The sequence below is a fragment of the Mustelus asterias genome, chromosome 5 (genome assembly GCF_964213995.1).
Source record: "Mustelus asterias chromosome 5, sMusAst1.hap1.1, whole genome shotgun sequence".
Taxonomy (NCBI): Eukaryota; Metazoa; Chordata; class Chondrichthyes; order Carcharhiniformes; family Triakidae; genus Mustelus; species Mustelus asterias.
Window position 1 is genome coordinate 103,936,042 of NC_135805.1, and position 24,258 is coordinate 103,960,299.

Here is a 24,258-nt window from a genome sequence, read left to right on the forward strand (position 1 = left end):
GTTTTTTATGATGAGCTGATAATAATATTTTTGTTTACATCTTATCATATTGAAAGCACTTTTCAAAATGAATTCCCCAAAGCAAATGACAGTTGTTATGTAAGCAAACATGGTGGTCACATACCACAAAAGGAAGTATTGCTAGAGGTTGGAGTGATGACCAAGATAATAGGAGGACTACCTCTTGTTCTCTGACTGGTGGAATGGCACCTTTACCCTTTTGAATCACCAGCAAGCAAATCAGCCTTCTGTTTAACATTCCATCACATCTGAAGGATTGAAATTTCCACAAGAAAGCTCCTTTGGTACTGCATTGGAATGCGACCCTTTCACATCCACAGTACAGCCAGGACCACCTTATGTCCCATGCTGATCAATAACCAGTGGAATCATAGAAGCCCTACAGTGCAGAAGGTGCCCATTTGGCTCATTAAGCCTGCACCGACAACAATCCCACCAGGCCCTAACCCTGTAACCCCACTTATTTACTTTGATTTGATTTTTTTAAATTTGATTTATTATTGTCACATGTATTAACATACAGTGAAAAGTATTGTTCCTTGCGTGCAAAACAGACAGAGCATACTGTTCATAGAGAAGGAAATGAGAGAGTGCAGAATGTAGTGTTACACTCATAGCTAGGGTGTAGAGAAAGATCTACTTAATGCAAGGTAAGTTCATTCAAAAGTCTGACAGCAGCAGGGAAGAAGCTGTTCTTGAGTCGGTTGGTATGTGACCTCAGACTTTTGTGTCTTTTTCCTGATGGAAGAAGGTGAAAGAGAGAATGTCCGGGGTGCGTGGGGTCCTTAATTATGCTGGCTGCTTTGCTGAGGCAGCGGGAAGTGTAGACAGAGTCAATGGATGGGAGGCTGGTTTGCGTGATGGATTGGGCCACATTCACGACCTTTTGTAGTTCCTTGCGGTCTTGGGCAGAGCAGGCTGTGATACAACCAGAAAGAATGCTTTCTTAGGTGCATCTGTAAAAGTTGGTGACATGCCAAATTTCCTTAGTCTTCTGAGAAAGTAGAGGCATTGGTGGGCTTTCTTAACTATAACGTCAGCATGGGAGGACCAGGACAGGTTGTTGGTGATCTGGACACCTAAAAACTTGAAGCTCTCGACCTTTTCTACTTTGTCCCCATTGATGTAGACAGGGGCATGTTCTCCTTTACGCTTCTTGAAGTCAATGACAATCTCCTTCATTTTGTTGACATTGAGGGAGAGATTATTGTTGCCGCACCAGTTCACCAGATTCTCTATCTCATTCCTGTACTCTGTCTCATAATTGTTTGAGAACATTGTTAATCCCCCTGACACTAACGGGCAACTTATCCTGGACAATCCACCTAACCCGCACATCTTTGGACTGTGGGAGGAAACTAGAGCACCTGGAGGAAACCCATGCAGACAGGGGGAGAATGTACAAACTCCACACAGACAGTGACCCGAGGCTGGAATTGAACCCAGGTCCCTGGCGCTGTGAGGCAGTAGTGCTAACCACTGTGCCACAATGTCTACAGAAAAAGGCTAGAATTCTGCACAGTCCTGAAAAACACAATCAACATTAACACCCAAAACATTGACACTAAGCTGAGCCTTTCCATGGGGCATTACTTTCATGAAAAAATGTTGAAAAAAGCTTTTGCCAGTTGCTCACAAGAACACATTACTATAATGTATAGAGGTCATTTTAAACTATCAACATGATCGCATTGACACTATTTTACACTCTTCAGTGACATAATTTTCTATTGATTTTCGATCCTATTCTTGGCTGGGTAAGTTTGATTAAAATTACCCCTACATCTTTGCATTCTACAACATTAAGTCACTTGAACGTGAGGGTTCCATAATACCCAACTGTCTGGTGCTCTCACTCTAACCAACAGAACATATTGGGATCAATATTAATCCTTCCTCCTCTAAGAGCAATAGGAGGGTGCTAGGCCAAGGATTAAAGGTTAAAATTGCAAGATGTGACCATAACCCACAACATCAGCATTTGTTACCATTTTTACAGTAATGTTTTGCATAGTCTGTCTGTATTCCATCTTGCAGAGATGGGACACTGTCTGAATCAGGCTCTCATAGAGTGCCGTTGCAAACCTGATATAAATTTAACAGCTGCTGGCCATGTTTCACAGTGCTCAAGAAATTCATCAGCTAAACAGAGTTGGGATTTGTTGGTTCCAGAAGGCAAGTGTTTTTTTTAGGGAACGGCTTGTGAGCCAGTAGCAGAAAGACTGCTCTTCAGAGCTCCCCCAGCAAACCTTCAGCCAGTCGCCGCCTCTCCTTGCTGCTGCAATCAAACAATATCCTCCAAACCCCGAGGCTTGTTAGCCCACAATCCCACTCCCGCACCCCCCCCCCCCCCCTCACAGCCTTTGCTCCTAATTTCCAGCCCAACACCACCCTTTGCATCTCACTGCTTTTCCCATTGAGCAGACGACCGGATTGACAGAGTGAGAAATGGAATGAAAAGATAATAATGAGGTTTACATTCTGCATGATGCCCATATGCCTGGGATTTCCCGGTTTCTCCCCATTATCATATTGCCCCGCTTCCTCCCTGCAAATACTGGCAGCATGGAGTTTTTTCAATAAGACAGTTCACCTTCAAATATGCGTTGGAGATACCAGTGGGTCACTATACATGTTGTGCCAATGATTCATTAGAAGCTGCAGCATAGAGTCTTCAAATCACAACTTGGTTGGAAAGAAACTGACATTCATGCTTGGGTTCCCTTTTCTTAAGAGTTTATAATCACCATGGATCGAAAATGCATTGGGGAAATGGAATACCCATCGAAGGCACGGAACCATCCCTCCCCATAGGCCGATCACGGAGGCCATTTACAAAAGCTGAAATCTGCTTAATATCTGAAGCAACTCACTGATGTACTAAACAGTCAAGGAATATTTAACCAACTCAAGTACCAACAGCAACAGAAAAATATTTTGTGCTATATTGCTTCAGTCCTCTTGATAGTTATCAAAAAAACAGAGTTTGTTAGCTTAGGTTGGCTGAATTATTGGGTAATTATTTACCAGGTACCTGCAATCATCGATTCACACATACATACTAGCATATCAGAACAGTTCACTTAAAGAATCTTGTTTATCTGATTATCAGATTGAAATCATTAAAGCACAGATTTTACCCATGACCATGTGGACTCTGTTGGGCTCCCAATATAGTTAATTTCTTCTTCGTTTTCTTCGTCTGTCATTCTCCTTTCATATTTTCCCCGTGTGGTTTGCAAATCCAAGTTAAATACAGGTCCTGACTCCTACTCTCGGGTAGAGGAGTGTGATTTCTGAGGAAATCTTGGGTACTGACTATCTAGCAGGTTACTGATCATGTTTATGTGCTAATTTTACATGACCATCCAAGCAGAAATCTGAGCAGGGAGTCAGACTGCAGTCAATACTGCTCCTGACCCCTAAGATATTCCAGTGTCACAAAGCAACAAGTTAAGCTGTATTTTAATGGAAGGTCGATAGATTGGTAAACAAGCTACCAAAAAAAGCCTGAAAAATAGTTCAAGTTTGATTAAATATTACTACTTGATAATGTCATGAGACACTCGAAGCAATAACAGCTGTTTCTAATTCGGAATTTTGGGGAAAGAAATCAAAGGAAATAAAACATGAAGGACTGAATAAAAAGAACACAAATTATTTTGAGATTTAATTTTCATGATTGTTTGATTGCATCAGAATGTTGCAATAGCTGCAAACGACGTCATAAAAGTGATATCATTTAGATCTCCTTTAAGGCAATTGTGCCTATTGGTTAACGTAATAAAGCCAAGTGAAAGGGCTCATTCACAACTCAAAGAACAAAAACAAGGTCGGAGACCAAAACATCCTAATTCAAGTGAAACAACACAAAGGAGGCATCACATGTCCAATATGCGAGTCTAATCCAATGCTGCTTTGAGATTCTGCTGATAGTATTGCAGCTGCTATTAAGTGTACATTATTGACACAAGTTCTGTTTTATTCTGGCTGTGTTGTGTTGCATTTGAATCACTCTCGTTACATGAGAGATGAAGAGGGTGAATCCCACACAGCTCCTCTGGTTCCGGCATCATAACTTCAACAGAAGTTCTGCACCAAGCTTGTTTACAGATTTTTAGGTTGGGAAGTGGGAGAAGGTCCTGAGAAAATTTCACTTGTGGCGTTGATGTAAACATGGAGTCAGGTTGAGAGAGTGCGAGAGAGCACAAAAGCGAGTGAGAGCAAGAATAGCTTTCCAATTGCTACTCAGCAAAATAATAAATGCATTCTTTATAATACACACATCCTAATTCACTATATATACTGAACAAAGGAAAGTTCCTGTCACATACAACATGAGGCTAGTTAATGACCACCTGAGGAGCTGTCATTTAGGATAAATTATGCCTTTTAAAATCTGACGATGGCTTTAACAATATTCTGTATTCAATGAAGTAACGTACTATTCGGACCAGCAAAGGAGTTGAACATTTGATTGTAGTTACAGCAAATCTTTCCCCTCTCAGTCAGCTCAGCACGTTGAGCTGACCAAGAAGGCGGAATTTTATGCCCCCTCTCTTGGTCTGTTTAAAGGTGGGGAGGGCACTTAATCAGGAGGAGGGTGACATGCAAGCACCCCACCTCCGCCATGGCTGGTAAGCCCATGGTCAACCTTTCCAGCCTGCCTCCAATTGAGACCATTCAGTGAATATAGTGGGGGATTCTTTAATGGTGGCCTGATTTCTTAAAACTTAAAGAATCTTTTAAAATTAAACTCACAGAAGTAAGAAGTCTCAGTTCAAGACGTATTAAAAATTTATCTAAAATATAAAATAATCAAACAAGACAAACAGAACCGTAACCTATGGCAGAGGGGAGGCCTCTGGATGGCCAGGCGGCACAGACGAGTGCAACAAAACCTCTCCAAAGATCTGAGGCATTGAGTCAAATTACAATACAATTATACTTTCTGCTTATCCCAGATTCTCCTGCGAATTAGCTTAATTCCATTTCATTTCATATGTCAGTCCAAACCATGACAGATTACTTCAGACAATTGTGGTATGCTACCTGACATAATGATATTCTACTTGCCCATTTCCAATACAGGAACTCTACCCTCTCATATGATCCACTTCCTTGTTGCTATGTCTCTAAGGACTCCACCACCCAACTACTTCCCCAGCGGCATATTGCCAAGACAAAGATAGCATTAGTCTTGGGCCCTAAGGCTGATACATTTTCATGCCTGGACAATAGAAGCCTCATTTTTCGAACATAATTCTGTTTTAGCATCTGTCCCCAAAACCTGAAACTATTGTATTTCTGCTGGCTCAGCTATGAACTTCTATTATTATTCCTACAATATTCGCATTTTGATTGAGGTGAGTAAGTATATTAAAAATACTTTATAATATGTTAAAATACACCATTTAGTATTTAAATATAATGATAATTAAGTTAAAATCATATTACATTCGTATCACTCTTGTTAATGCATTCACATAGGAGTAAACCGTCAACAGGTCTTATTAGGGATGAATCACTTTAACTCTTTCCTCCCCAGCTGTTGCTAAACTGAAGAATCTGCCTGTGGTTCTGCTGGCCAACTCCGAATCCCCTTGCACAATGAGCAATTAATAACCACTTAAGGGCTTTAATCTGCTGCTTCGTTATTAACCCAGCTTTGGGTGGTGGGGAGAAGAGGATACCACAATGTGGGGAGCGTGACAAGCAAACCTGTGCAGGTTGCCTGTGGTGTCCCAGAGGGGGACCCTCATTCAAAGGTGTTCAGTGTCTCTGTGAGAGAGCTGATACCCACCCACTGATCTCAAGCTGCAATGTCCAAGTAAGCAAGCAAAATTCAACTCTTACACAGTTGGAACAGAACATTTTTAGGTGCATTGGTTGACAGGCTTGGGGCTAGGTCTGTGTCCAATATTCCAAACATCTGTCAATGGCCACCCTTGTGACAATCTGTCTAATGACCACAGCTTTCTTGATGCTAATAATAAGGGAGAACCAATTACAGACAACCCATGAGTCTTTGTAGCAGAGTTTCCATCCTGGTGACTAGCACAATACCATCAGTATAGACGGACGGGTTCACTGATCAAGGCCTGCTATATTTTTACTGTCTCTTTTGATCTGGACAGAATTCTTTTCTTTATTTTTTCATGGGATGTGGGAGTCACTGGAAAGGCCAGCATTTTTTGCCCATCCCTAATTGCCCTTGAACTGAGTGGCTTGTTAGGCCATTTCAGAGGACAGTTCAGAGTCAACCACATTGCTGTGGGTCTGGAGTGACACGTAGGCCACACCGGGTAAGGATGACAAATTTCCTTCCCTAAAGGACATTGGTGAACCAGATGGGTTTTTACAACCATCAATGATAGTTGTCATGGCCATCATTACTGAGACTGGCTTTATATTCCAGATTTATTCATTAAATTTAAATTACACTAGCTGCCATAGTGGGATTTGAACCCAGATCTTTGGAGGATTGGCCTGGGTCTACCAGTGACATTACCACTAGGCAACCATCTCCCCCTAGATTGTAAAAATTGATGCCTTATCTTCATGGAAGGCAAAGGTCAATAGGAACATTAGAACAGGAGTAGGCCATTCAGCCCATCGAGCCTTTCTCCACCTTTCAATGATCATCCTCAATGCCACCTTCCGGCACAATCTCCACATCCCTTGATGTCATTAATCTCCAGAAATCTATCGAAATCTATCCATTTCTGTCTTGAACCTGGAGTATTGTATATAGTTTTGGGCCCCTTATTCAAGAAGAGATCTACTCGCCATAGAGGGAGTGTAGCAGAGGTTCTGTTATGAGGAAAGAATGAGGGAATTGGATCTGTGTTTCTTGGGGTTTTGAAGAATGAGGCGTGACCTCACTGAAACTCACAAAATTCTTACAGGGCAATCATTGAGTTTCCACAGCTTTCTGGGATAGAGAATTCCTAAGATTCACCACCCTCTGAGTGAAGAAATTCCTACTCATCTCAGTCTTAAATGGCCTACCACATATCCTGAGATTATGTCCCCTGGTTTTAGACTCACCAGTCAGGGAAAATGTTTCATCTTATCTACATCCACCATGATCATATGAATGGTAGAGCAGGTTTAATGGGCTGAATGGCCTACTCCAGCCCCTATGTTCCTATGGTCCTATCCTGTCACGTCCTGTAAGAATCACCTGTATCCGTGCTATCCAGTGGATGAATTTAAGTGGGTGGAAATGATGATGTGCCAGTACATACTTCTCTGCATTAACTGAATCATTAAAACTCACAGCTTCTTCTTTTCCTGTTTTTGGGAAAATCTTTTAGCACGGCACAAAACATTTCAAAAAATGCTTACAGTTTTGTAATGGTTTTGGCACCAACGTAACAGTATAAAAAGTTTAATGGGTCACCAACCTGAAATGTTAACCTTGTCTTTCTCTCTCCTCCGATATAGCCTGATCTGCTCAGTATTTCCACCATTTTCTGTTTTTAATTAACATTTTGAAGGTTTTATGATGTGGATGTTAAAGTTCTACACCTGGTCACATTGGGCCGCATGAAATATTAAAATTTCTCCTTCTCATTGATTGGGCTGACGATACAGCTGGGTGTACTGGAAATGCTTTCACCAATCAGGTGACATGGAAAGAAGCGGTTTGGAAACAAGGTTCTGCAGCATTCTTGCTAACTTGCAACTAAGCTGTACTTTTTGTCCCACGGAATACGGTCATCAAGGATTTGAAAATCCTGAGGCATTGAAATTGTTGAGTGTGCATGATGCAGATGTCAATTTGGCTCAGTTAGATGAATCATGCCAAAAATCTATAATTCAAGCCCCACAGCACATAGAGTTCATTTTAATTTATTTTTGTCCACCAGATGTTTCAATATTGCCCATTCTGGCCCAACCCCCACCCCACTCCACCCCTCAGACCTTCCTGCTACTGTGCTGACCCGAAGCTGACAGCTGCAAGTTCATGGTGTGCAGCTTGCCAGCAACTTAGTGATGAGGCCCGGCCCTCCAATTAGACCCGGGGCTGAGCTGAAATGAATCGAATGGCTGGTCACCCAAAGTTAAAAGCTATCCTTAGGTTTTAGGTTCTTTTGGTGTCAGCTTTATTCATTGTCAACACATACTGTTCACATCTGCTCAGGAATTTGTCCTGTGCACTTTGTACATGTCTTAATGAAGTAACTATCTAGACATGGTGTTCTTCCATTACAGACAGCACATGATATGTTCATGTCATTCTGCCAGGCTTCACGTACATTTGGTGTGTGACTAGATGGCTGTCAAAAGTGAAACTTTCTGTCTTCTCGTAATCCATCTGCACATTTTGCATGCATGTTTATTTGTAGGAAGAATACAACTTACGTTAGAAAAAGACCTCGAAGGACAATGATGCTCCATGTGCAAAACAACAGGATGGGAATATCAGTTAATGTGACATTGGCTGCTGGCAATTATTCGAACCTGAGATACTTCTGCTGACAAGTGGAACGAGAAGGTGGTAAAACTGAGCTGACGGACATTTAAAGCTGGCAGATTGTCAGGCTGTCCTGAAAGCTGTGTGTGACTGTGTTGCTGAGCCACCTCTTTCAGTTTTGCATATGTATATGTGAACCATGTCACTTCACCCTACTTTAAAATATTCACGGTCGCTTCTCGGCCTTTTGGCTAAGATCAAGTGTAGTATGGATTGGATGCTGCACTTGGTTGAGGTCATTAGGTTACATTGAAGCTTCATATGTTTCATATGAAGCAATTTTTAAAAGCGGTATCTCGGCCTTTTGGCTAAGATGCAAATGAGCTCAAGTCTTGGAGGAGGTGTTGCTTTGCTCCTCCAATCAGCTTGGCTCATGTAGATCAGGCCCAGGACAGGGCAATTTGGTCGCTTGCCCTGTCTTGTCAGCCTGGATCGGAAATGTCTCAACTTGTTGAGACTCTGAATTGGATTTGATTTGATTGAATTGGAAATGTACAAAAAGAATATTCACGGCCTTTTGGCTAAGATCAGGTGTAGTTTTGCTGTCCTGTACTTGGTTGCAGTCATGAGGTTACACTGAAGCTTCATTTGAAGTAATTTTTTAAAGTGGTATCTAAGCCTTTTGGCTAAGATGCAAATGAGGTCAAGCCTTGGAGGAGGTGCAATGCCTGCTCCAAGCAGCTTGGATCATGTAGATCAAGCCCAAGACAGGAAGTGAGAGGTCTGTCTTTGTCAGGTTGGATCGGGAATGACTCACTTGTTGAGACTTTGAATTGGACTTTGATTGGATTGAATTGGATATAAACAAAAAAAATATTCGGGGCCTTTTGGCTAAGATCAGGTGTATTTTGCTGATCCTTGACAGAAGTCAATGAGGTTACACTGAGGCTTCATTTGAAACAATTTTTAAAATGCCATCTAGGCCTTTTGGGTAAGAAGGAGCTCAGATCTAGCACTGGAGGGGGTACAATACCTGCTCCTATCAGCTTGGATCTGGTTGATTGAGCCTAAGACAGGAAAAGAGGGGCCTGTCTTGTCAGCTTGGAATTGTAATGTGTCTCTTGTAGGAATTTTGATTGGACCAATTTAGCTCTGATTGGATATAAGTTTAAAAAAATGAATTCAAAATAATCGCTTCTCGACCTTTTGGCTAAGATCAAGTGTATATCCGGTCATGCACTTGGTCGAAGCCAATGAGGTTACACTGTGGCTTCACTTGAAGCAATTTTTTAAAAAGCCATCTCGGCCTTTTGGCTAAGATGAAGCTCAGATCAAGGCAACAAGGGGGTGTAATGCCTCATCCTATCAGCTTGGATCTGGTTTGATTGATCCCAAGACAGGAGTATGGACTGTCTTGTCAGCTTGGATCTGTAATTGCTCTCATGTCGGGACTCTGATTGGGACAAATTGGATTTTTGATTGGGAATAAAGTACCAAAAGGTACAAACAAATATGAACTCAAAATAACCGTTTACTTTTTCTGAAAAATTACCAACCTTGTACTTTTGTAGTTAACATTGGGAAAGCATTTCCCAGAAGCATTTAGGATACAAAGGATTTAATTTTGTCAGAATTTTCCATTCTGGAAGTGTAGTGGCTCATTATGCGTGACCTTCTGCTTTTTAGTTACTTAATTATGCATCATCAAGGATCTCAGCAAATCTCATAACAGGGCAGGCAGGGATTTGTCCACCTCGTCATCACCTCATGGGGTCGAAGGTCCTGGCATCCTTTTTAAATGTCACCTGGATGGCACAGTAGTTAGCATTGCTGTCTCACAGCAGCAGAGACACAGGTTCAATTCCAGCCTTGGGTCACTGTCTGTGTGGAGTTTGCACATTCTCCCCATGTCTGGGTGGGTTTCCTCCGGGTGTTGCGGTTTCCTCTCACAGTCCAAAGATGTGCGAGTTAGATGGATTGGCCATGATAACTGCTCGGGATTATGGGGATAGGGTGGGGGGCCTGGGTAAGGTGCTCTTTTGGAGAGTTGGTGCAGACTTGATGGCTGAATAACCTCCTTCTGGGCTGTAGACATTCTATGAAAAGGACAGACTTTCACTCGCTGCAGCCCAGCTGTTGTGCAGAATAATGTAATGGCAAAGCAAAGAAGTTAACCCTCTGCCTCACATTCAGTGAGGCCTCACTGGGGATTCTCCATTCGGCCATCCAGGAAAGAGAAGGTTCCCAACCTTTTCAGTAGAATCTATAGTTCAGAAGGAGACCATTTGCCCATCGGGTCTGCACCTGCAACAATCCAACCCATGTCCTGATCTAACCCCACATATTTACCCTCCTAATCCCCCTGACATTAAGGGGCAATTTATCATGGCCAACCAACCTAACCTGCACATGTTCGCACTGTGGGAGGAAACCAGAGTACCCGGAGGAAACCCACGCAGACACGGGGAGAATGTGCAAACTCCACACAGGGCATATCGTGCACCTCAATTCAGCAATCCGCAACAAAGTGTTTCCTCATTGCTCGGCCATTCATTCTGTGTGCGCAGTTATAATCAGCATTCGGACTGAACTTCAATTATATTCAGTGCAATAATAATTCCAGTTAAAATGCTAATAGGTATTAGACATGAAGATATACCAATCGATGCCAAACAGAAAGCATTTTGTTACACTTGAATATAACCATCCCATTTAGAAGCCTGGCAGCTCTCACTTTCAGCATCAGCATTTCCCACATCCAACACTAACGCTATTCCAGAGACCGTTCCCTTGGGACTCTGGCAACCTTGACCCCCACCCAGGTTCCTGCTTCTGCCTAACAGTTTTGAGCAGAAGGTCCTGTCAAATGCTAATGATACCAGGGAGTTAAAATGGCTTGGGGTGGAGAATGGGGAAATAATGGATAGTTGGGGGGGAGGGGGAGTCCTTACCACTCTGTATTCTGCCCATCCTACGTCCTGTCCAACCCATTTCCAAGGGAGGCTCAGCAGAGACACCAGGCATACATGCTTCTGAACTGCTGATTCATCCATAGTTCTCATAGTTAATCCATCTCTCTTGCTCTGACGAAGAGTCATCCAGACTTTGAAACGTTGGTTCTGTTCTCTCTCCAGATATGGTGCTGGAATTTTACCGCCTCGCCTGCCCGAGGCCAATGGAGAATACCGTTCTGCCAGCCTCGCCCGCCCCGATTCTGGAGTGGGCAAGGCAGTAAAATTCCAGCCATGCTGTCAGATCTGTTGAGATTTTCCAGCATTTTCTGTTTTTGTTTCAGACTCCAGCATCCGCGATAATTTGCTTTTGTCTTTATGCCGGGCAAGATCTCACATAACTAAGGGGAAGGAGCCAAGGCTGACAGGGGAATGCTGAAGTTGTGGGCCCTCTCAGGGCATGAGGAACAGGCCATAAAGCTGGCTGCTGAGTGCAGGGATCATTCCTGGGTGGAAGGCAATGTTGGCCTCCCCCCAACAAACCACTGAGGGCGCATCCAGTTTACATCAACAAGATGTGACCAATGACTGAGTGATCTTTAATATATGCGCCTGCTCAGTCAATTAGTAATTCTCTCTTCTCTCTATTCCTGGTACCATCAAGAAAAAGGGGGAGGATACTCTCCACCAGAACACTCATCCCGGTCCTCTGACCACATCTGAGGAAGACGCAGACACGCTCTCAGATAAAGAACCAGCACAACATTCACCTCCACCCTTGACCAACAGATACATGCACCTTGGCGGGACCCAGTTCTAGAGTAGGCTTGGGTTCATAATCACCTCACAGATACACATTCATTTGGAATATGAACAGCACTTAATTGGGCCAAGTAGCATGTTTTTCTGTTGTAAATATTCCAAGGTGCTTCATGGAGAAGTAGCCAGTTGGCAAGTTATCAATGTCCCAGAAAAAGACGCAAATTTAATATCAGAGTAGGACTGGAAAGAAGGTTGTCCAGTATATCCTTACATATAGGAATAACTAAAACTCACATGGATTTCCAGAAAAACACCATTTATTTGGAGAAAGTGAATGATGTTAAAAGAATTGCTGTTTATTTAAAACATGTTCAGCTGAGCACGTAAGTATAGAGGAAGGGAGACGGGTTGGGCTGCTGTTCAAGGAAGGTGACACAATCTGCAGGTTACCCTGATGATGGTAAAGAGAACAGGAGATGGTTGAAGCTTGGGAACTGGAATTTGTTAAAGTGGTAAATAGTGTTGAAGTATCTTAGACACATGCTTTACTTAAGGATGGAGCAGACGGTTTGTGAATTTTGAAGAGAAAGTATAATTGGCCTGTGCAGCTATGAAGTTCAAGGCCATGGACGGAAGCTCTCTGGAACAGATGAAGCCTGTGAGGTCAGCGTAGTGTTCAGGAGGTGGGGTCAGAATCCACAGAATGGAAGGAGAAATTAGATGAAGGACCTTCTGCCAAATAACAACAGTACCAGCAGATTTGATGATGTCAGGTTTGAAACCCGTCAAACCTCTTGTTGAAACCTCTTGTCTCCCACGAATAACCCACCTGTTTGTGAAAATGCACCAGTGGGCGACTGCATTGCTGCAAGTGCAAATGATCTCTTTCCTGGTCTTGAAGGGGATAGAAGTAAAAATAAAATTAGGAGAATATCTTCGCTGTGAGCGGCAAAACCACCCTTAGTGTGTAAGCTTACTTCAGCAGAAAGCACTGATCTGTCCCTGAAACCCCTTGTGATATAACACGAGTTGTTAGGATTGGGACTTTTATTGGGAAGGATAAATGGTTACATTTTAAAACTGCTTCTTGTAGCCTTGATGGGTCAATAAGGCTGTCTTTGAATTTCCTACATGCTACTAATATTTTTTTCTGTATATTGTTACCTCCGTAATAATCATTTGCTTCTACAGTATTAGGAAAAGATGCTTTGAAATATAAAGTAAAAATTCATTCCCAAATGACAAAGAGAAGGTAGTTTGTATTAAGTTGGGCAAATGTTCTTTTCTTACACAAAATGAATAAAATTGCAATGTGTTTTACTGACACGAAAATGCTGAATACTTGAGGTTCAAAAGTTCAAAATTTTCTGTCACACATCGTAGAATTATTACGGTGCAGAGGCCATTTGGCCCATCGTGCCTCCACCAGCTCACCAAACGAGCTTCATGACTTAGTGCCATTCCCCTACACATTGTTTCTACTCAAGTATTCATCTAATGCTCTCCTGAATGCCTCAGTTGAACCTGCTTCCACCAGACTTCCAAGCCATGCATTCCAGACCCGATCCACTCCTTATTATGTGAAAATGTTTTCTCTCACATTGCCTTTGCTTATTTTGCAAATCACTTTAAATCTGTACCCTCTCGTTCGCGATCCTTTTACGAGCGGGAAGTTTCTCTCTTCTCTATCCAGCCCCCTCATCATGACTTTGAACATTTCTAGAAAATCTCTTCTCTCCAAGAACAGTCACAACCTCTCCAATCTATCCTCATAACCGAATGATGTACTCTCATTGTAAACACTTACTGCCATATGTCATAAGCATCACTGATCAACATTTCAGAGTTACTAGTTTTATTTGGGTGCTGCCAGAGCAAGTTTCAAAGATGTTGGGAACCTTTTGCTAATTTTCCTCTTTTGACTTGTGCGAAGTTACAATTAGGGTGTCTAACCTAACAGAAAATAATTACACAAACTTCCACACGGTACAGAAACCTTGGTATTTTCTCCCATTTAAATAAACATTAAATCAGCAAGAACCACCTTGTCTGCATCAATGGGGACGAAGTGGAAATGATCAAGAGCTTCAAGCTTTTAGGTGTCCAGATCACCAACAACCTGTCCTGGTCTCCCCATATCAAAACTATAGTGAAGAAAACCCACCAATGCCTCTACTTTCTCAGAAGACTAAGGAAATTTGGCATGTCAGCTACGATTCTCACGAACTTTTACAGATGCACCAAAGAAAGCATTCTTTCTGGTTGCATTACAGCTTGGTATGGTTCCTGCTCTGCCCAAGACCTCAAGAAAGTACAAAAGGTCGTGAATGTAGCCCAATCCATCACGCAAACCAGCTTCCTATCCATTGATTCTGTCTATACTTCCTGCTCCCTCGGAAAAGCAGCCAGCATAATTAAGGACCCCACGCACCCCGGACATTCTCTCATCCACCTTCTTCCATCGGGAGAAAGATACAAAAGTCTGCGGTCACGTATCAACCAACTCAATAACAGCTTCTTCCCTGCTGCCATCAGACTTTTGAATGGACCTACCTTGCATTAAGTTGATCTTTCTCTACACCCTAGCTATGATTCTAACACAACATTCTGCACTCTCTCCTTTCCTTCTCTATGAAAAGTATGCTTAGTCTGTATAGTGCGCAAGAAACAATATTTTTCACTGTATGCTAATACATATGACAATGATAAATCAAATCACAAACCAGAATCTTTTTCAGAGCTGGGTTTAAGATGACATGTCAGGAGTTGGACGTCTTGTTGAAGTTGTACAAGACATTGGTAAGGCCACACTTGGAATATGTGTACAGTTCTGGTCACCCTATTATAGAAAGGATATTATTAAACTAGAAAGAGTGCAGAAGAGATTTACTAGGATGCTACCTGGACTTGATGGTTTGAGTTATGAGAGGCTGGATAGACTGGGACTTTTTTCTCTGGAGCGTAGAAGGCTGAAGGGTGATCTTATAGAAGTCTATAAAATAATGAGGGGCATAGATCAGCTAGATCGTCAATATCTTTTCCCAAAGGTAGGGGAGTCTAAAACTAGAGGGCATAGGTTTAAGGTGAGAGGGGAGAGATACAAAAGGGTCCAGAGGGACAATTTTTTCACACAGAGGGTGGTGAGTGTCTGGAACAAGCTGCCAGAAGTAGTAGTAGAGGCGGGTACGATTTTGTCTTTTAAAAAGCGTTTAGACAGTTACATGGGTAAGATGGGTATAGAGGGATATGGGCCAAATGCGGGCAATTGAGATTAGCTTAGGGGTTTAAAAAAAAGGGCGCATGGACAAGTTGGGCCGAGCGGCCTGTTTCCATGCTCTAAACCTCTATGACTCTATGCTGTTTCATTTTCCAATGTGGGCGACAATTGAAAAAAAATCACTCCAACAGGTTTCTCATACAGTTTTGCTTTTAATATTCAAGAATTGCCGAACATGTTGCAGTTTCTTTTACCACATTTTTGTACAAGTATACTGAGAAACCATGCAGTGAAGGTAAATTCCAGGCAAAGTACAGTCATTTTTAATTATGTACCAACCCCGATGAAACCACAGAAACTCAAATAATTTTATTCATTCACAACAAAATTTCAAAAAAACATTAATTACAAACAATACAGTTCATTTGCACACTTAAGATTCCAAAATTACAACGTATGGACTTTTGCACATACCCAAAGAGCTGGAAACTGTAAACGCAATAAAAGAAATTTCAAGCTTTTGTCCATAATGTGAAAACAAAGAAGAATTTTCCAAAGATCTGACTATTTTCTCATTGCTGTGATGGCTTGTATTCTTATTAATTAAAAACAACTTAGTAGAAGATCCGCACAAGATTTTGTTCAGTTGATCTGGGTTATGAAAAGCTCTGGCATAGAGGAAAACATACTTCTTGTTTAATTATGCGCACGGACAAGATTATTTCAATTCGCTGTAAACTGGCAATTTATTTTTCCCGTCCTCTTGTCTCCAGGCTGATTAGCTTTAATGTGATTTCCAGCTAACTGGTGAACAGTTAGTTTGCTGCCACACATCTCATTCAAAGGATTAGGAATCACATCCTAACAAAGAATTGCCTTTTTGCAACCTCGAGCTGAATACTACTTTAACCACTGACCTACAAAACACATTTGTCCTAAGATTTTATTTCAATATCTATGTTCCCTTTAGTTGGCGATTTCAGTAGTTGGCTATTTCATGGTTATGGCTACTTCAATGTTGCAATGATAATATAGCTGAACCTTTGGAAGCCAACAATTATCTTCCTGTACTTTGTTATGAAGTTGAATTTGTTTTTTGTCTGTAACACAGCTAGAAAAGGCTCTCAGTAAATCAGCTCGATTTTCTTTTCCATTTAAGTCGATTGTGTCCATTTTAGAAATATATTTTCTATACTTTAGAAATGACGTCAAGGCCATTTATCATTTAACAGAGGTGGGACCTTCCCTCAGGGCAGCCCGGTGGCACAGTGGTTAGGACTGCTGCCGCACAGTGCCAGGGACCAGTGCCAGCTTTCTGCTTTGTTCAGAATTAGTACTTTACAGATTTTGTATAGATAGATAATTTCAATTACTTCCATACAAGCACATATAATTTCCGATTAAAGTACAAACACAAAACAAGCTTCTCAAATACATCAATTCCAGTGTCATATGTAGAAGTACCAAGGAGCGCAAGATCCATTTTAATGTCTGAAAATCCTAACAAAGGAAATAATCGCATAAATAATGAAGAACAAAAAGTTTCTACTCTAATATTTAGTAAAAGATTATGAAACCCTGGAAAAAAATAATTTTAGGCTATATTGGAAAACACCAACAATCTTTTATTCTGCCTGCAGGACCTGGGTTCAATTCCAGCCTTGGTTGTCTGTGTGGAGTTTGCACGTTCTCTCCGTGTCTATGTGAATTTCTTCCGGGTGCTCCGGTTTCCTCCACAGTCCAAAAATGTGTGGGTTAGGTTGATTGGCTAAATTGGTCGTTAGTGTCAGGGGGACTAGCAGGGTGAATATGTGGGATTCTGTGGATAGGGTGGGATTGTTGTTGGTGCAAGTTTGATGGGCTGAGTGGCCTCCTTCTGCACTGTAGGGATTCTATGATTATGTGGGGAGATGAGAGAGAAGCTGGATTGTTCTCCTTCAATGTGAAAATGAGGAGCTTTGACCTCACTACTGAGATATGGTTAGAACATAGAACAGTACAGCACAGAACAGGCCCTTCGGCCCACGATGTTGTGCCGAGCTTTATCTGAAACCAAGATCAAGCTATCCAACTCCCTATCATCCTGGTGTGCTCCATGTGCCTATCCAATAACCGCTTAAATGTTCCTAAAGTGTCTGACTCCACTATCACTGTAGGCAGTCCATTCCACACCCCAACCACTCTCTGCGTAAAGAACCTAATAGAAAAGGTTGAAAAGGAAACTTTTGCAGGGTTCATGGGAAACAGCAGGGGCTAATTATCTCTCAAAGATGGGGTGAACGGCCTCCTTTGCTGCAAGATTCTATGAAAAGAAAATCGAACAGCCTCTCAGTAAGTTTGCTGCATAACTTAGCAATCTGCAATTACATTTTACTTAAAATCATCTAAATTTAGTTTAACAGTTTGTATGTGTTAACCAATCTGAAATATGCATTAGATTACTTTGACCAAATATTTCAGCATTATACGTTGGCAGTTACTTATCACCAGCTTTCTGCTTTGTTCAGAATCAGTACTTTACAGACTTTGTATAGATAGATAATTTCAATTACTTCCATACAAGCACACATAATTTCCAATTAAAGTACAAACACAAAACAAGCTTCTCAAATACATCAATTCCAGTGTCATATGTAGAAGTACCAAGGAGCGCAAGATCCATTTTAATGTCTGAAAATCCTAACAAAGGAAATAATCGCATAATGAAGAACAAAAAGTTTCTACTCTAATATTTAGTAAAAGATTATGAAACCCTGGAAAAAAATAATTTTAGGCTATATTGGAAAACACCATCTTTCATTCTGCCTGCAGTACAAAAATAGACATTGTGAACCTGTTCAGACAGAATATCGCACCATAAAAGAGAACCTGCCAAATAAAACACCACTAAATCTGGTCCTTGGAGGTGAGAGTGTAGTTTTGCAATGCGTCTTCATAACTCAGTTGAAAAAATAAAATGCGTGAAAAGATATTCAAAGTGTTTCAAGAGGATCTTGATTCAGATAAAATGGGTAGAAACTGATTGCTCAATACAAAGTATAGGATGTCATTCAAGCAACGTAAAATTAAATAAGCTTAATTAAAATAGAAAACCCTTCACACTCTGCGCATCAAAAACAGTGGTGAAATGGGATCAGACCTCTTCTTTGTGCTTCAAAAAGATGGATTAGGTGCAGAGCCTGTGGGGATGGGCAAAGAGAAAATCTGAAGATTTAAGCCTTTTAGTCCTCATGCTTCTCGTCTGGGGATTTGATTTAATGAGCACCTTGGGGGTGCTTTAAAGCCACTGAACCTGGCTGGGATGAAACAGGACTACCTGCAAATCACGGTGCACTCATGTTGCTATATTTTCACCCACTGTCCTTTTCCCGAGGTCTCCACCCAGGTGCTGACCCATTTTAGGATGGAGTGTCAGTCAACTTTGCTAATCAGGATCTTATGATATACATTGGATCCAAACACAATTACATATCAATATTTGCAGTGTGCATCACACATGCTTCACCAACTGGTACCAGCTTTTGAACGAGCTAGCCATTAAGGGGATTAACCTTGAACTTAACAGGGGTTGCTGCAGGAGGCTTGGAATGTTTTTATTACTTTTGTGGGACCAGGTGGAGTGCAGTGGTTTTCAAAACCTTCTAATTCACTGCCACTAACTTAAAGATTAAAATTAGGCTCAGAGGTGCTCAGAAATTCCCTCCTCTTGCAGTTCAGCAATTAAAAGTTAATGGTGGCCAAGGTGGCTTGGGCCATTTAACGGGTACTTTGATCACATGGCACGCACTCCTTACTACTCACCTGAGAAGCACAAAGTTAATTTTTGTGACAATATAAGCAATATTAGAACTATACCCTTAAATATATGTAAGTTTTAATTAATAGTCATTTGATAGTACAGAACTTGGATATTGCTGAAGAGACATATTGAAGTTTTTCATCCTGCATTCATCAGGACCTTCTGCAAGAATACCAGTAGAAGGGGAAAACAACAGTTACACAGTACAAGAAAAGAATGCTGATCGTTTGATTAAGATTGTCAGTCAGGCTTGCGGTGTGCTGCATTTGCAATTACTGGAAGTTACATACATTAATGCACAGGCCCTGTTCTTTGCAGACAGGAAGGATACATACACCTGCTTAAAAAAAAACCTGCTTAAAAAAAAAATGGTAAGAAGTATTTGCTACCAAATAAACCTGTTGGACTTTAACCTGGTGTTGTGAGACTTCTTACCGTGTTCACCCCAGTCCAACGCCAGCATCTCCACATCATAAAAAAAAAATGACAGCCAATCTCCAATTCATTCCCCAGGGCAATGCCTCGATCAAACCAGAGTCAAACTGCCTGGTTTAAATTTCAAACAATGGTTGGCAGTTACCTATGAATTACCATCAACTGGTGCATTCTCCATAGCAATGCTTCTACCAATCAGAGTCAACTTACCACATGGCAATATACTAGAAGAACGATCTAAGAAAATAGTCAGTAGGGAGAGAGAGGCAAAGAGAGGGGAAGGTCAGATCCTACAGGACTCACTCTCAGTGGCACAGTACAGAATTTCTGGCACACAGAGATTTTTCATTCAAAGGATTAGGAATCAACTTTTATTTCATACCATAAAGTAATACTAACTTGTAGGCATACATGCCAGATTCTATTTCAAAGTTTGCATTCTCTTCGCATAGAGTACAAATTGGAGTTTGCCCTTTATACTGGAATTCTTGCAAAGTGTCCAGATGAGTGCAAGACAAAAAACTTCGATGTATTTCTTTTTTTCAATACTCAGCTGGTACTATAATCTCAAAGTATCAGTAATAACAATACAAACATGTTCAAACATTCAAGAAGTGTCAGTTATAATTAAGACCTCTGTTCCTCTGCATGAGAGAGGGTAAAGTGGCTGGAGGCGGAGGGATGCGAGATGGAGAGATGGAAATGGTGAGAAGGGAGAAACAGGAGGGAAATGGAACTAGGAAAGAGGGAAAAGGAAGGGAATGGGAGGAAGTGTGGGAGGAGATGAGAGCAGGGATATTGACCAGGCTGGTAATCTCTCTCAAGATTTGTTCTCTAAGTCTGAGTGTTGAGGGACATATTTATAGTCTATGAATGTGAGTATACCTGTGGAATTTGCTCACAGTCTTGTTGTTAAAAAAAGCATAATCAGATGGGATAAAACAGCAGTCCGGATTAAAGTCAGCAAGATCACATGGCATCAATGACGCAGGAAACCATTGATTGTGATGATACAAAATAATAATATAACCACATTATAGTAAGATTATTTCAGAACCAAATCTGCTGCACTGTTATACACTAACCAGGATAAGGCTAAAATTCATTTGATTTTCTCTTAGAAGTTTGCTGTTTGTATTCTGTGTTGCATGGTATAAAGAGGTTTGTGATATTGTGCAGCTCAATAGAAGCAAAATAAAAGGATTATATTATTTTAAAAATAGCAGCCTGTGCACATATATCATAGGGCTTTGAAATTAGTCTGTGATTTCTAAATTTCCTCAACAAAGGAATGGAATCCCACATGAAATCAGGTCATAGTGTATGGCAAGAATATTGGAGAAAAGCTGAAAAAGTAAGAACTGTGCCTCTTTTTTTTTCCTATCCTAATCTGATGCAGTCAACCATGTCCAATGTGTAAAAATTTGTTAAATGGTTAAAATATTTATTTACTCATAATTAATGTTCATTCCATTAGCTACAATATTGTATAATGGATCCTACACAGGGACACCATGCCTAGTCATGTGAGAGAAAGAGAGACTTTGATTCTGCTGGAGAAAATCCAGAGGATAATGTGAAAATTTAGGACCCTTATCCTGTGTATGTTTTGCTATGCACCATTATGACTTAATAGAGGCATACAAGATGATCGGAGGATTAGATAGGGTGGATAGTGAGAGCCTTTTTCTTCGGATGGTGATGGCTAGCACGAGGGGACATAGCTTTAAATTGAGGGGTGAGAGATATCAGACAGATGTTCGAGGTAGGTTCTTTACTCAGAGAGGAGTAAGGACGTGGAATGCCCTGCCTGCAGCAGTAGTGGACTCGTCAACATTAAGAGCATTCAAATGGTTATTGGATAAACATATGGATGATAGTGGAATAGTGTAGATTAGGGGGGCTTTAGATTGGTTCCACTGGTCGGCGCAACATCGAGGGCCGAAGGGCCTGTACTGCGCTGTTATGTTCTATGTTCTAAAAGCTTTTATTTGAACAGTCTTGTCTCCCGGTGTTGAATATGAAGAGTCAAGAACTAAGAAAAGATTGGAGGACAAGGAGAGTACTTTGATCAAAGCAAGGAAAGTGGAGGAGAAGGGAGAGAAGATACTAGGTTTAAAGAGGAAAGGGGGGGGCGGAAAGAGAGGATGTGAGGAGCATGAAGAGAGGAGGAAGAGGAGGAAAGAATGGAGGAGTGAACAGGAAAAGAGGAAGAGGAGCAAGGAGGAGGGAAAGGAAGGGAGAAAGGAATTATTTGAGATGAAGAAGAGTAGCAGGGGGAAGGAAGGAGGATGTGGGAGGTGGGAACAGGGGTCGGAAGGATGAGAGGAATGATGGAGAATTGTTGGAAAAATAAGGGCTACGAGAGAATGTAGGCCAGGAAAAGAAAGGAGGAAGGGGAATAGAGGGGGAAATGGGGTAGTGGACAAGTATGAGGAGAAGGAGAAGTAGTGATAAAGGAGAAGAATGGAAGACGTGAGAGGAGAAGGTGAGGAGGAGTGAGGGAAGTAGAGGAAAGGGACAAGCAGGGAAAAGGAGGAAAGAAATTGGCACAAGAGAAATTAATGGGGAAGTGGCTGGGATATGTTGGAACAGTAAAGAATGGGTTTTAGGGGTCACAATATACTAGAAGAACAATGTAAAGAAAGAATCTGCTGCTAGTCAGGAGAGAGAGGCAAAGAGAGGGAAAGGTCAGATCCTACTGGACTCACTCTCAGTGGCACAGTACAGAATTTCTGGCACACAGAGATTTATCATTCAAAGGATTAGGAATCAGCTTTTCTTTCACACCATCGGGTGATACTAATTTGTGGGCATACATGCCAGATTCCACTTCGGGTTTTCACCCTCGTTGGATACAAAGATGGCACAAGAAGACCAAGTTGGCATAAGCAGGACAGTATAGAGCTAAACAATCTGGGAGACACCATAACAAACCAAATGTGTGCCAGTACTGGAGCCAGATTGGAATCTGGGATTAAAGGATGGAATCTGGATATCGCAATCTGGCCATTCTGGGATGGAAACTGAGGAGTTGCAATTACAGGGGACTTGCTTATTAAATCGGCTGAGAATTACAATTGAAGGTGAGTGAATTTGATTTCTACTTAAGTATTGTGTTACTGCTCAACAAGAAGCAAAAAAAAAGAACTCTCATTTCCACATTGATAGGGTTGCTTTACAACATTCCTATGCTGCCACCTAGAGACTTTATACTGGAACTGCATGCCCACTCCAGAACCCCAGGATACAGCAACATTCAGAAGCTTTGCAACTCACGCTGCATGACAGGATTTCAACACACTAAATACCAATCGCAGCAACACCAACTGGCATTGCAGCTAAATGTTTTAGTTTGAATGGGTTTTCCTCTTGTCATAGACACGGGAGTATTCAATGTATTTCAAAAGTATGTGTTGTGACGCACTCGGCAGAGAGCAACACATTCACACTTGTTTTTGAGAGTGGTGTTCATGTAAACTTGTGAATGTGAGTGTTTCTACTTTCAAATTTTACCCTATATTTTAAAGGGCTCTTGATTATGAAGGCAGTGATTCTTTTCCTTGCAGTACATTGAAGTGCTTTTTATTTAACGCCATAAGTGTGTTGAGGCATTAGGCTCCAAAAAGCATGTTCTTATCACATTACAAAAGCAAAATACTATGATGGAAAATAAAAGTAAACATTTCTAGAAATACTCAACCAGTTTGGGGACATCGCATGGTGGCACAGTGGTTGACACTGCTGCCTCACAGCACCAGGGATCTGGATTTGATTCCCAGCTTGAGTCAGTGTGTGGAGTTTGCACGTTCTCCCCGTGTCTGCGTGGGTTTCCTCCGGGTGCCCCGGTTTCCTCCTACAGTCCGAAAGACGTGTTGGGTAGCTGCATTGGCCATGCTAAATTCTCCCTCAGTGTACCCGAACAGGCACCGGATGTGGTGACTGGGGGATTTTCACAGTAACTTCATTGCAGCGTTGATGTAAGCCTACTTGCGACACTAATAAATAAACTTAAAACTCTTAACATCTGCAGGATGAGAAAAACATATATGATGCCTCTGGTCTGTGAACTTTCATCAGCTTTGATAGAAGATCAGCAGCTTGAAGCGCCGTATCTGTTTTTCTCTCTCCATAAGTGCTGCCTGACATGCTGAGTATTTTCAGCATTTTCAAATCCTAACAACTATCCATCATCCACTACAAATCACTAGTCTCCAACTATCATGCAAGGACAGCACTGGGCTTGCCTGCAAATACCTCAAAAGTTAAATAGCCTGCCAAAATCTCTGAATAGCGTACGAAAAAGGACTACTCTACTTGAATAAAATACCAGACGGCTGTGGCATCCTTGAAACCAATCCCCGCCAACAGCTAGTATTTCAGAAAAGGAACGGAGGAAATTAATCAAGGAAATTGGAAATAAAATCTATATCAAACATCAAACTGAGATGCGATCCATTTAAGAAAGTTAATAAAGGCCAAGGGCTCATATAGGAAGCAAATGTTTGCATCTGTGCCTCCTTTATTATCAGCCAGTAATCCAATGCCAGCATTAGCGAACATTTATATTTCTAATTCAAATGTATGGCATGGAAATAGTTCTAAGCCAGTGGAGTGATGTCAAACCAAAACTGAAAAAGCGTTGCATGGA

General features: G+C 41.5%; 2 protein-coding genes and 1 pseudogene across 4 annotated transcripts in view; 1 reads left to right on the top strand and 2 right to left on the bottom strand.

Moving 5' to 3' along the window:
• lpin1a (lipin 1a) overlaps positions 1–3,337 on the bottom strand; it is a 144,421-nt gene extending 141,084 nt beyond the window's left edge. For all 3 annotated transcript variants that reach the window (XM_078213119.1, XM_078213120.1, XM_078213115.1), the window contains exon 1: positions 3,162–3,337. In XM_078213119.1, coding sequence (XP_078069245.1) covers positions 3,162–3,230 — 69 coding nt within the window. In that variant the 5' untranslated portion in view covers positions 3,231–3,337. The remainder of the gene's footprint in view (positions 1–3,161) is intronic.
• A 5,337-nt stretch (positions 3,338–8,674) lies between these two features.
• On the top strand, positions 8,675–8,877 carry LOC144494527 (U2 spliceosomal RNA; annotated as a pseudogene).
• A 6,697-nt stretch (positions 8,878–15,574) lies between these two features.
• greb1 (growth regulating estrogen receptor binding 1) overlaps positions 15,575–24,258 on the bottom strand; it is a 161,598-nt gene continuing 152,914 nt past the window's right edge. The window contains exon 33 of the mRNA XM_078213125.1: positions 15,575–18,052. The gene's annotated coding sequence lies outside the window, so the exon portion shown is untranslated. The remainder of the gene's footprint in view (positions 18,053–24,258) is intronic.